This window comes from Tachypleus tridentatus, chromosome 1 (genome assembly GCF_004210375.1).
Source record: "Tachypleus tridentatus isolate NWPU-2018 chromosome 1, ASM421037v1, whole genome shotgun sequence".
NCBI classification, from domain to species: Eukaryota; Metazoa; Arthropoda; class Merostomata; order Xiphosura; family Limulidae; genus Tachypleus; species Tachypleus tridentatus.
This window is the reverse complement of record NC_134825.1, coordinates 11,874,246-11,888,144: the sequence shown is the minus strand read 5'-3', so window position 1 is coordinate 11,888,144 and position 13,899 is coordinate 11,874,246. Positions and strand designations below refer to the sequence as shown.

General features: G+C 31.9%; 2 protein-coding genes across 2 annotated transcripts; both read left to right on the top strand.

The window, feature by feature from the left end:
* The first annotated feature begins 1,302 nt into the window (after positions 1 to 1,302).
* Positions 1,303 to 2,952, top strand: LOC143234317 (cuticle protein 10.9-like). Its single transcript, XM_076471967.1, has 3 exons — positions 1,303 to 1,367; positions 1,669 to 1,767; positions 2,495 to 2,952. Exons 1-3 carry the CDS (start codon positions 1,359 to 1,361, stop codon positions 2,879 to 2,881), a joined length of 495 nt encoding a protein of 164 aa, XP_076328082.1. The 5' UTR covers positions 1,303 to 1,358; the 3' UTR covers positions 2,882 to 2,952.
* A 6,200-nt stretch (positions 2,953 to 9,152) lies between these two features.
* LOC143233781 (cuticle protein 10.9-like) lies at positions 9,153 to 10,987 on the top strand. The gene is made up of 3 exons (XM_076470851.1): positions 9,153 to 9,271; positions 9,573 to 9,671; positions 10,403 to 10,987. Exons 1-3 carry the CDS (start codon positions 9,263 to 9,265, stop codon positions 10,664 to 10,666), a joined length of 372 nt encoding a protein of 123 aa, XP_076326966.1. The 5' UTR covers positions 9,153 to 9,262; the 3' UTR covers positions 10,667 to 10,987.
* Positions 10,988 to 13,899: the final 2,912 nt, after the last annotated feature.

Genomic DNA, 13,899 nt, shown 5'->3' with positions numbered 1-13,899 from the left:
ACGATCACGTTTAGCCGTATATTGAAAATACTTCCTGCTGTTAAATGATGGGTTTACTAGTTCACCATGTGTATTCATAAAATATATATTTGGTACATTGTAAACGTCTTTATAGAGTAACTTCAATGCTTTTCTAGATATACTTTCATGGCTGTCAGTAAAGTCTTAAATTAATCAGTGATGTCGAGAAAACCCTCTTGTAGAGAAAAATATTTATGTAAAAACGGCTCATATATATTTCTCTACAAGTGGGTTTTCTCCACATCACTGATCACTAACTTTGACATTATTTATTGTGAATCACATAACTGTACAATAGATTATTGGTTCTCTTCCAGCCGCGGGTCAAAACTCGACTTTTAACATAAGAATATATGAAAGTCAGTATAGAGTCACCGGTTGGAAATCTTTATTGCACTAACACACCATTTGTAACATGTATTGTATTATTTAAAAAATGTAGACTGCTACATTTGGCTCTACGGATCATAATGTCAACCAAAGTAGGAACTGAGAACCGTTATAAAATCTATCCAACTAATATCACTTTAATTGTTTCTCTACGTTTTTATATACTTCTTATTTCAAAAGCATAAATAACCAATGACCTACATTCGGTTAAAATTATAATTTTTATTCCTATTTATTTCTTCAACGTTTATACGTCTGTGTAATAAACAAAACACCTATAAACTTCAGTAGAGCCATATACAAAAAAAAAACGTTTTTCACATATTTCCCATTAATTAAGTACAAGTAACTCTAACATATTCATCAGCTGTGACTACAAGAAAAATTAAAGTACAAGAATAATTAATAATCATGAACCTTTCATGATTATATTACAAAAATATTAACCACTAACCACAGTACATTATTATAATACATCGGTTCGACACTAGCTTCTTTGTCTAACTATTTCATTATAATATTTATTTAACAGAAAAACAATATTTAACTCAACAATGATACCATAGTTCAATCACAATATTTCCAACACTGTTTGTCTCATCATGGTTCATTGTGTATCGTTCAGAAAAAATTATGCCAATAACTGTTTTCTTTATGATTTAGTTGGATGGTTAAAACGAGATTACGTTATTGAGAACTTTCACTAAAAAACTGGTCCAAACCCTCCCTTCCCTCAGGTTAAACTTTCATCACTCACATCCTCGTTCATCCTTTATTTTTATTTATCAATAATTCTTGCAGCATATGAGCCTGGATTCCAAACCACCAAAATTAGGCCAAAATTGGGTATAAAAGATGTTTTCTGACCAACTTTCTCTACTAAGTGTAGCAACGGTCAGCACATCTCTCCGAGTCTTCCGTTAACCGCAGTCCATACAGAGAAGACGATGCTGAAGGTATACTTTTTCTCAGACATATTTGTGTACAGTTTCAAACCTAAGGGTTAGGAATGATTTATGTGTTAGTTATTTCTTAAATTAACGAAAAGTTCTTTTTTTGAAAAATATACCGTCCATTATTGAGATAAGCCGTATTTGAAGTACTTATTTTATGATCATCATACCATATAAAAACTAAAACACTGAAGCAATCGGAAAGGGCAACCATGTTTGGTGTGACGGCAATCCGAACCATCCTTATTTGTCAAGGAAAATAAATATAGAAACGATATAATACGTCGTTACCTTTTGATTCCAGGTACTTGTTCTGTGTATGTTGGCAACAGCTGCCTATGCTGGTAATCTTTTATACTCTGCCCCAGCTGTTAAGGTCATCCAGGCTCCAGTTGTTGCAGCTGTAAGTTTGTCAATTATATATTTTATAATTTAGATTAAAAATTGTTCAGGAAAAAAGATTCATAAATTGTCCTCTGGAACTAATTGAATCTTGAAAGAAACGTTTAACCTCACATCAATTTAAAAATCCGAAAATATGACCAGTTACCCATAAGGTTTCTAGCACTTTCACCAACCTAGTTAATAAAGAATGTTAACAACGGAGATTTTTATGTGTTCAGTAAATAACATTAATTGATTTAATTATTGTCATCTTGATGGTGGAAGTGTGAAGTAACATATGAATTCATAATAGATAATAAAGCTCAGTGTAGAGCCTGATGAAAACTGTTATTTTAATTTCATAATTTACCCTATGGAAGTATAAGTAAAACTTAAGTTTTAATATAGTTATATAGAAGATATTCGGAATGAAGGATATTTATTTTTGTAAACTACCAAACTTACAGGTTTATCTTTCTTATATCAAATACATTGTCTATTCTCATTTCGATATTTGGAAACAAATGAATTTCTTTACAGTGAGATTTGTTTTTCGTATAGAAAATAATTATCACTCGGTCATGAAATACATTGGATTGTTTTATTATTTTACTTATTGCAAATCCTACTTTGTCTCAAATAATTTGAAGGGTAATATACGAAACATTAAGAATAAAGGACGTTATTTTATTTTACAAACATTAAATATGATATTAAGCTATAATACAAATTTTCTGTACAATCAGGAAAAGCCTGAACCTTTTGACTTCAGCTACGACACCAAGGACGACGATGGTAACACTCAGTCCCGTCAGGAGTCTGGAGATGGAAGTGGCGCCGTCACTGGCAGCTACTCTTACGCAGATGCAAACGGTCTCTACCGACGAGTATCTTTTACAGCTGATGCTGATGGATTCAAGCCATCCATTGAAACTAATGAACCGGGTGCTGCGAATGCCAACCCTGCTGATGTCCAGGTGTCAGTTCAGGAAGCCCCTGCAGTTAAGGTGAAGGCTGCCCTGTTCAAAAAATCATCAAACTCGTACATGCTCCTTACTATCACGCTCCTTGGGCCTACGGCTATGCCCACGCCTAAACATATGTATATAAGTTTTTTTTTTCTGGAAAAATGAACCGGTTGAAAATACTTGAATCTTGCTGTTATGCTTATTGTCACAAAATTTATATGCAGATTTTTTACAGTTTCAGATTGTTTTGCTTCTCTATATACAATGCTTTAGTAAGTTATTGCTTGATGCTATGTTATGGGTCTAAGTTCTAAATTTTGTATTTTTATTGTGCAATAAAGTGTTTTAAAAGCCGCATTTCACATATTTGAAAACTTTGTACATTGGTATAACACGTTAAATAGTTCAACACAGATGCAGTGATTTTAATTTTCTTAGTAGTCTAACATTATGATTATAAAGTTATTTAATAATAGCTTTATCTAGAACAAATATATTTTTTTATGTATGTAACATCTTAAACAACTCTGCAATGACGTTTTTCTGTATGTTACTCCTTTCTATTCACTTATAATATACTACACACTGTCAAACGAAACATTAAATATTTACATAACGTTTGGCGTGTGTCAAGGAATCTCAGCGAGTCAAAAACAGGGAAACAATTACCAGGTATATAATTTGTGTGAGAAAAGAGAGAAAATTGAGAAGTTGAGAATTCAACGTTGTTTTTCACCCTACAGGTAAATGTGGGGGTCTCGCATTACTTTAAATATTTAACGAGTTCTTAGTAATCAAATAATAACAAAAATATTGCGTATTTATTAGTGAAGAGTCAATTTCTTCGTTTAAGTAAAGAAGAGACACAACCAAGTCTATAAAATCAATCACAAACATTGGTCTTAAATACAAAACATACACTTAAAGCATCTTTGCTTTAGATGAGTAAGAAATATCTAATGAAATTAAACTTTCTATTTAAAGTTGAACAAAAACCGTATTGAAGGAAAACATTGATCTGCACAAAATATAAAACGAATTGTAATCACACGCACAGTCCAGCTGTTATACAAACACAAGAGAGAGAAAATTACTTACCATGACTTCAGCTGCGTGGTTCAAGAGATAAATCCCGAATCCACACACTATTAAATGTACAGAAACTGACCGTGTAAAACCTAAAAAATAAAAGTTCTCTTGTTGACACCAAGGTTAACAAAATGTGCAAAAAATTCGTTCTATTTCTACGCTACCTGTAGAGTTAATATGTCAACGCACACCATTTATGAAGTGTTTACAGAATGCTTACTATAAATGTGGTTGCAGAAAGAGAGATGAGATACACCAAAGATATACTGTAAAGTAGTTTAATAGTAACTTTAACAAGACAAATAGAGTTCTTAGTTACCAAATAATAACAAAATCTTGCGTATTTATTAGTAAAGAGTCAATTTCATCGTTTAAGTACTGAAGAGACACAATCAAGTCTTCAAGATCAACCACAAACATTCGTCTTAAATACAAAATATATACTTAAAGCATACCTTTCTAAAGATAAAAAAGAGAAATATATAATCTAATTCATTTTTTTAAATTTAAAGCTCAACAAAAACACAATTGAAGTTCACACTGAAAACTACCAAAAATAAAAAAACTTGCAATTGAACAAACTGAGTACTATGATACAAAACAAAATTGAGAGTACTTATTACCATGACATCAGCTGCGTGGTTCAAGAGATAAATTCACAATCTACACTCTATTAAATCTTTACAAAGTGACATTGTAAAATTAAGTAATAAAGGTTCTCTTGTTAATACCAAGGCTAACAAAGTGTGCAAGAAAGTAATTGTATTTCTACTTCACCTAGAGAAATAACATGTCAACAGACAATCATTTATGAAGTGTTTACATAATGCTTACTCTGAATGTTGTTGCAGAAAAAGAGATGGGATACACAGCATGGACTTGTGGGTAAGGTATAACAAGTAGAGGAGTTTCGAGTATTAAAATATTATTTTATTCCCAGTCTTTATATGCATTTCTACTTAACTTAACAGAAAGTTTTCAATTATTAAGAAACATTGTTGTTAGTCTCCTTCTATCATATCCGATGTTTCTGATGCTTCCAAGCTACTTTGTTATTCTTATGCTTTGTAAAATTTGAGAACCAAAGATATAACAAAGTAATCTACTTTGTTCTGTTATAGTAATGAAGGTATCATTACATTGTTGTACTTCCTTTGGAACTTCGAAATCGAGAGCTCTACCAAACAGTCATGTCCATTTCTACGAACAACGTTTATCACAGCATGAAAATGAGCTATCAATCTTTGAATCACTCCTTTCAGTGACTATTCAAAACACCTCTGGTGATTGTATCGTTTGTTGAAGCTTTCCTAATCTTCATGTCAGTCAATGCATTCTCCAATTTTGAGACTAAAATTTTAGGTACTTCTGTGTTATCTGCGTTGTTGTTATCACTATGTATCTCAGTTCCTATTTTATCTTTATTATTGAAGTAATAATTATTTGTAAAATTCTGCACATACTTCAACTGTTTCTGTTCTATCATTTGTGGTGATTTCTTCTTCCTTCTGTTCAAAACCACTCTAGTAATACTCTTAGGTCCTCTACGAGCTTTAAAGATATTTTCTTTCTTTCTTTTCCTTGTTTTTTTCCTTCTTTATTTCCTTAATATCTTTCTTAACTCAACATATTCACATTTCTCTTGTATGTTCTTCCTCTATATTTTACTTAATTACTTTCTCCTGCCAACCGTTTTCTCTTTGAGCTCATGTTCCTCATCTTTTCTTAAGTTTGTTCTTAAAATCGATTATTTTTTTCTTTTCATTTGGTTAAAAACTTCATTTCGTTTTCCAACAATGTTATGTATAGATCTTGGCATTCCTCTAACATTCCACATCTGTTTCTCACATTTAACTCAAAATCTCTTTCACTTTCATTCAGATGACTAACATTGATCTTGAGAGATTTCTTCTGATGCGTATTTTAAGTCTCGCTAATCTTTTATTTATCTTAATTTTGTTCTCATCATTCTGTGGTTGCTCTCTACGTTTGTCTTGGTTAAGGATTCACAATATTCCATAATTTCTCTTTTTTTATTCACCGATATAAAGTTTATTTATGTTTTATTTATCCACTTGGACTTTCTTAAGCCCAATATTTCTATTTTTATTTCTTAAACAATATATTTCCTATTGATAACTGTTCTTTTTCTGCAAACTCAGGAAATCTTTCTCCCTTTTCTTTCTTTGACATGTGCTGTATTTCTCTACACTTTGAAACTGTTCGGTGTCTTCTTTACTCCATATTTTAACACTGAACTTACCCGTAAATACTTGGCGTTTTGCCTTCTTTTCTCTTAGTACGTTTTTAACATCGTCATGGAAATTTTCTATCTCATCATAACAGTCAGATGTTGAGCCATAAAGTTGAATTGGTGTAATTACTTCTTTTCCATCGACATTTATATCTTTGGATATCCTTCTTCGATTGTTTACGAAAGCTTCTAATATAATAAGTCTTTCTCTTACGAATCTTATTCTGTGCTTCCCTCCTCTTATATACAAACGTCTTTCGTTTCTACTAGGCCTTATCAACTTAGTTTTCTTTTACTTAGACCCAAGGTGTCTCATTATATTGCTCTAACCTATACTAATAATCATTCAGATGATTATCTAATTATATTTATTTGTGTCCGGTTGATGCTAATGGTTTCACCAGGCTAATGTTAATGTTGTTATACCTTCCACTTAAATGATAAATGCACTACAAAGGGACACTCCTGTCGATATCGAAAAAGAAACAAAAACAATATAGAAATCCACGACAATCCAGGTCAATGTTGTCCCTTTTCGTAAAGCTGTCAAACTTGTTCTTCACCTATATACATACGATCACGTTTAGCCGTATATTGAAAATACTTCCTGCTGTTAAATGATGGGTTTACTAGTTCACCATGTGTATTCATAAAATATATATTTGGTACATTGTAAACGTCTTTATAGAGTAACTTCAATGCTTTTCTAGATATACTTTCATGGCTGTTAGTGAAGTGTTAAATTAATCAGTGATGTCGAGAAAACCCTCTTGTAGAGAAAAATATTTATGTAAAAACGGCTTGTTTGGTTTGAGAAAATCTTTTACGTAGAGGAGCGAACAACGTTTCGACGTTCTTCGGTCATCGTCAGGTTCACAAAGAAAGAAAGAGGTTTCCTTTTCTCAACCCAAACGAGCCATTTTTTACAAATATAAATTATTAAATTATTATTTCTTGTTATATATCGGTGACGTAAATAAATGTCATTAAATGTTTCGGATAACATTCGTGAGTAAAGTGTTCATATTTTATAAGAAATCATTCGTCACGTAAACAAGTTAAGTCATCTGTCACTTCAAAATTTGTTTTTATAGTAATTTTATATCATCATTTATACCTTTTATATACCTTTACTTTCGGCATTTATTTTGCTTAGACATTTCATTAGACTGTAATTGTCCCCTGCTGAGATTCCTCTTGGTGGACACAGCTGATAGCCCAATGTAGCTTTGCTATAAGAAAACACCCATACACATTGTAATTGATATTTACGGGTTCCAATATAGACAGTCAACAGCATCATTTATAATAAGTAAATCCTGAGTTTTTATACATAATAACTGTATATTATACATAGTATTTATATTTGATGTGAGCTAGATTATCAGTTTTTTTTTGTAACGAAACAGAAATCCAAGAAGCCGTATATCAGGTTCTTGATTTCTATATCTTTGTTACATCAGATACAATAAGATATGCATATCTTACTTATTTTATTTCTCGCATATTGAGAATTCTTGAATTTCATACACGTTACATTAGATTCTGATTATCGTTGCCTCCAACGTTCTCAAAACAAGATACGTGTTTTGCTGTCAGGGTGCTATCATTATATAATAGTAACCTTTATTTAGTAAGTTACATTGGTGACTTCAATAATCCATCAAAACTAAAGCAATATTGATAAATATTATAATGTTTCCTCATATCAAAAGTAAGTCATTCGTCGTTACGATAAACAGGTTGGATGCAAAATAAAATTAAAGTTTATCACTTCAGGACGAGTAACTTATTTATTTGTTACGTCATAATAAGATTTTTGTTTCTTATTCTGTGGCAATCATGACACGAAATATTTTAATTTCAACGTTATTAACGGTAGTATACAGACAAATAAAAATTACTGGTATTGAGCGAGGCTCACAATTTTCTCTTATAAGTATGACATGAGATAAAATAACTATATAATTTCTAATGATATATCCAAAATGAGTGTGGTAATATGAAAAAAAAAACATCATTATACTAACTTAGTGTCACATAATTCAATAACAAATAATTTGATTTTAAAGAATTTTGCTTTATATTTGTCTCCAAATATTTCCAAAAATATTCGTAGACGAAATAAGTTACTATATTACACGAATCAGAATTCATTACAAACAATTCATCATCAAAAGTATTTTATGAAACTTCGTTATCTGTTGTTTCTTACAATTAACCATATTACGCTAATGCAAACTGGTATGGTTAAAACTCCAATTTTTAACAAGTTAATTTTTAAACTTTTTAATCTAAAACGCAATAAGAGGACATTTGTTAAGATTATGGCCAATACTTGTATTTGATGAAAGAGTTTGTAAAATATGAGTTCGAATCCATTTAGCAGTGTAACGTTGTTTTCGAATTTCGCAGGCAGTCGTTTCGAGTTAATTGATTAAAGAAAAGGCAGCTAATTAATCGGCTGCACCGTATACCAGTTTTTATGCTACTCTACAATGATCAAATAGTGTGGTTTGATGGCTATTGACATGCACACCCATCAATCTAATTTATGGACCTCGTTATTTTCCAGAAATGTCTGGAGGACAATGAATCAGCTGATTCACAGTCAGTAGCATGTTAGCTACTAGTAAAAAAGAAAACATTTGGACTTCTAGGAATATTATGTTTTCAACCAGCTCTCTTAAAATACGTCTTTGTAGTTTCAATATCGCTAATAAAGTTTAATTTTGCAAACTTTAATAAATTTGACATTTATATGTAAAAACGGCTCGTTTGGGTTAAGAAAATATTTTACGTAGAGGACCGAACAACGTTTCGACCTTCTTCGGTCATCATCAGGTTCACAAAGAAAGAAAGAGGTAAATTTCGTTCAGAAAAAATTATGCCATAAACTGTTTTCTTTATGATTTAGTTGGATAGTTAAAACGAGATTACGTTATTGAGAACTTTCACTGAAAAACTGGTCCAAACCCTCCCTTCCCTCAGGTTAAACTTTCATCACTCACATCCTCGTTCATCCTTTATTTTTTTATTTATCAATAATTCTTGCAGCATATCAGCCTGGATTCCAAACCACCAAAATTAGGCCAAAATTGGGTATAAAAGATGTTTTCTGACCAACTTTCTCTACTAAGTGTAGCAACGGTCAGCACATCTCTCCGAATCTTCCGTTAACCGCAGTCCATACAGAGAAGACGATGCTGAAGGTATACTTTTTCTCAGACATATTTGTTTACAGTTTTAAACCTAAGGGTTAGGAATGATTTATGTGTTAGTTATTTCTTAAATTAACGAAAAGTTCTTTTTTTGAAAAATATACCGTCCTTTATTGAGATAAGCCGTATTTGAAGTACTTAGTTTATGATCATCATACCATATAAAAACTAAAACACTGAAGCAATCGGAAAGGGCAACCATGTTTGGTGTGACGACAATCCGAACCACCCTTATTTGTCAAGGAAAATAAATATAGAAACGATATAATACTGTGTTACCTTTTGATTCCAGGTACTTGTTCTGTGTATGTTGGCTTCAGCTGCCTATGCTGGTAATCTTTTATACTCTGCCCCAGCTGTTAAGGTCATCCAGGCTCCAGTTGTTGCAGCTGTAAGTTTGTCAATTATATATTTTATAATTTAGATTAAAAATTGTTCAGGAAAAAAGATTCATAAATTGTCCTCTGGAACTAATTGAATCTTGAAAGAAACGTTTAACCTCACATCAATTTAAAAATCCGAAAATATGACCAGTTAACCATTAAGGTTTCTAGCACTTTCACCAACCTAGTTAATAAAGAATGTTAACAACGGAGATTTTTATGTGTTCAGTAAATAACATTAATTGATTTAATTATTGTCATCTTGATGGTGGAAGTGTGAAGTTTAAAGATATGAATTCATAATAGATAATAAAGCTCAGTGTAGAGCCTGGTGAAAACTGTTCTTTTAATTTCATAATTTACCCTATGGAAGTACAAGTAAAACTTAAGTTTTAATACAGTTATATAGAAGATATTCGGAATGAAGGGTATTTATTTTTGTAAACTACCAAACTTACAGGTTTATCTTTCTTATATCAAATACATTGTCTATTCTCATTTCGATATTTGGAAACAAATGAATTTCTTTACAGTGAGATTTGTTTTTCGTATAGAAAATAATTATCACTCGGTCATGAAATACATTGGAATGTTTTATTATTTTACTTATTGCAAATCCTACTTTGTCTCAAATAATTTGAAGGGTAATATACGAAACATTAAGAATAAAGGACGTTATTTTATTTTACAAACATTAAATATGATATTAAGCTATAATACAAATTTTCTGTACAATCAGGAAAAGCCTGAACCTTTTGACTTCAGCTACGACACCAAGGACGACGATGGTAACACTCAGTCCCGTCAGGAGTCTGGAGATGGAAGTGGCGCCGTCACTGGCAGCTACTCTTACGCAGATGCAAACGGTCTCTACCGACGAGTATCTTTTACAGCTGATGCTGATGGATTCAAGCCATCCATTGAAACTAATGAACTGGTACTGCGAATGCCAACCCTGCTGATGTCCAGGTGTCAGTTCAGGAAGCCCCTGCAGTTAAGGTGAAGGCTGCCCCTGTTCAGAAAATCATCAAACTCGTACATGCTCCTTACTATCACGCTCCTTGGGCCTACGGCTATGCCCACGAGTAAACATATGTATATAAGTTTTTTTTTTCTGGAAAAATGAACCGGTTGAAAACACTTGAATCTTGCTGTTATGCTTATTGTCACAAAATTTATATGCAGATTTTTTTACAGTTTCAGATTGTTTTGCTTCTCTATATACAATGCTTTAGTAAGTTATTGCTTGATGCTATGTTATGGGTCTAAGTTCAAAATTTTGTATTTTTATTGTGCAATAAAGTGTTTTAAAAGCCGCATTTCACATATTTGAAAACTTTGTACATTGGTATAACACGTTAAATAGTTCAACACAGATGCAGTGATTTTAATTTTCTTAGTAGTCTAACATTATGATTATAAAGTTATTTAATAATAGCTTTATCTAGAACAAATATATTTTTTTATGTATGTAACATCTTAAACAACTCTGCAATGACGTTTTTCTGTATGTTACTCCTTTCTATTCACTTATAATATACTACACACTGTCAAACGAAACATTAAATATTTACATAACGTTTGGCGTGTGTCAAGGAATCTCAGCGAGTCAAAAACAGGGAAACAATTACCAGGTATATAATTTGTGTGAGAAAAGAGAGAAAATTGAGAAGTTGAGAATTCAACGTTGTTTTTCACCCTACAGGTAAATGTGGGGGTCTCGCATTACATTAAATATTTAACGAGTTCTTAGTAATCAAATAATAACAAAAATATTGCGTATTTATTAGTGAAGAGTCAATTTCTTCGTTTAAGTAAAGAAGAGACACAACGAAGTCTATAAAATCAATCACAAACATTGGTCTTAAATACAAAACATACACTTAAAGCATCTTTGCTTTAGATGAGTAAGAAATATCTAATGAAATAAAACTTTCTATTTAATGTTGAACAAAAACCGTATTGAAGGAAAACATTGATCTTCACAAAATATAAAACGAATTGTAATCACACGCACAGACCAGCTGTTATACAAACACAAGAGAGAGAAAATTACTTACCATGACTTCAGCTGCGTGGTTCAAGAGATATATCCCGAATCCACACACTATTAAATGTACAGAAACTGACCGTGTGAAACTTAAATAATAAAAGTTCTCTTGTTGACACTAAGGTTAACAAAATGTGCAAGAACTTCGTTGTATTTCTACTTTACCTATAGATTTAACATGTCAAGGCTCTACAAAGGGACACTCTTTTCGATATCGAAAAAAAACACTTAGAAATTCATGACAATCCAGGTCAACGTATTTATGGAGTAATTTCAATGTTTTGCTAGATTAACTTTCATGGCTGTCAGTAAAGTATTAACTTATTATTTGTTGTTATATATAAATAAATGTTTAACCCTGAGGAAACATAAAAGTCGTTAATTATCTTTTTTGGGTTAACAAACAAGAGATACATAGTATATGAGCTGTTATAAGTCAAAGATCAGTTGCCATATTCATATTGTTTGTCCAGTAAATAATACTAGATGAAATTCTCATATAAAGCCAATATGGAATATAATGGCAACAACTAAAACTCTCCAAAAGTAATTAGGTGGAACTAGCGCCGTCAGTGGCAGATTCTTCTACAGAGACTCTGGCGATCTCCACAAACAAGTAAATTTTGTAAAAGATCTCGATAGTTTCAAGGCTTCCATACTATTTGTTAATATAGTTATAATTCCTACTGTATCTTGTTTTTCTAATAAATTATTCCGAAAGATACTCATAATATCCAATATCGGTTATCATTACATAAACTGATTACTTTTATTTTCATAATATAATGAGCCACACGGCTGAGATAAAATGGTTATTTTTTTTCAGGTGCACTGTGATAATATTAATATTCATATTCTTAATATTCAGAATTCAGAATAAAATATGACTATTTTAAGTTAATTTGGGACTAATGTTCACAGTGTTAGCTTGCCTATATTGAGCCTCAACCGGTATAGGCTAGCTAACACTGTAGACATTAGCCCTGATGATGGTAACTATCTTAACAGTTCTAGCCGGCCTTAACTGATAAACATATTTTTACTTTTCATTGTGCGAAAAAAACGTTTTTTTTTTACACATTTTTAGTTTTAACTACTAGGATAGTTTCTCTCATGAAAATTTTCCCACTGGAGCACGTCAACTAGATAATTCCCTAAAATAAAAAAATAAAAGCCCTTCAGTGGCTCAGTAGAAGTTTAAAATACTGAAATCACGTTTTGACACCCGTGGTGGGAAAAGTACAGATAGCCCATTCTGTAGCTCTACGCTTACTAAGCAGAAAAAACAAACCTAAAGTAAGAAAAGGTGAATACTCCTGTTTCCTGAATAGGTTTTCAGTCTATTTTATAGACATTTTAAATATTCAATAAACATTGATGCTACAGTTTCGTTCAATATTTAAAATAAACAGAAAAAATATATATCTATATGTGAATAATAGCTAACAAAAATACAATAAAGAGAGATAACAGTTGCTTTCATTAAAAATGTTCATGTTTAGTACAAGTAACACCAACAAGACCTTCATCAGAAACTACAGTAGAAACAAATGGTACACGAATGATTCATCATAAGCGATCCTCAACGATCCTGGTTTAATAACAGATAAATTCATATTCGTTTTCAGCCTCTCATTAAAGTCTTACAATTAAGATTAAAAGGTATTTAAAATAAATATTCTTAAATACATTTAGTTGTGGGTGGCTTCTGTTTATGTAAATTTTATAATAGGCTATTTGTGTAACAAAAAGTATTATTTCATTTTCATATCGTATCATTGTTCACATATGTTTTTGCTAGTTTTCTTTGTCTCCTCGTGGTCCAGCAGTATGTGAGAAGCTCATAACGCTAAAATCCATAGCTCAGTTCCCGAATGGATTATTCATTCCGTACCGTTGACTTAAAGCAACAGTTATGCCTATTTTTTGCCCATGGTTTCATATGTTGATTAAAGTGAGTCTTCAATACTGTAATATTTTAAATACAACCCTGTCTAAGTCATTTCTCCTCTCAGGCTAAACGTTCACTAATCCTAATTTTGTTTATTCACATCAGTGTTGTTTATCAAGGGCCCGGCATGGCCTAGCGCGTTAAGGCGTGCGCTTGGTAATTTGAGGGTCGCGGGTTCGCGCCCGAGTCGCGCTAAACATGATCGCCCTCCCAGCCGTGGTGGGGTGGTGTATAA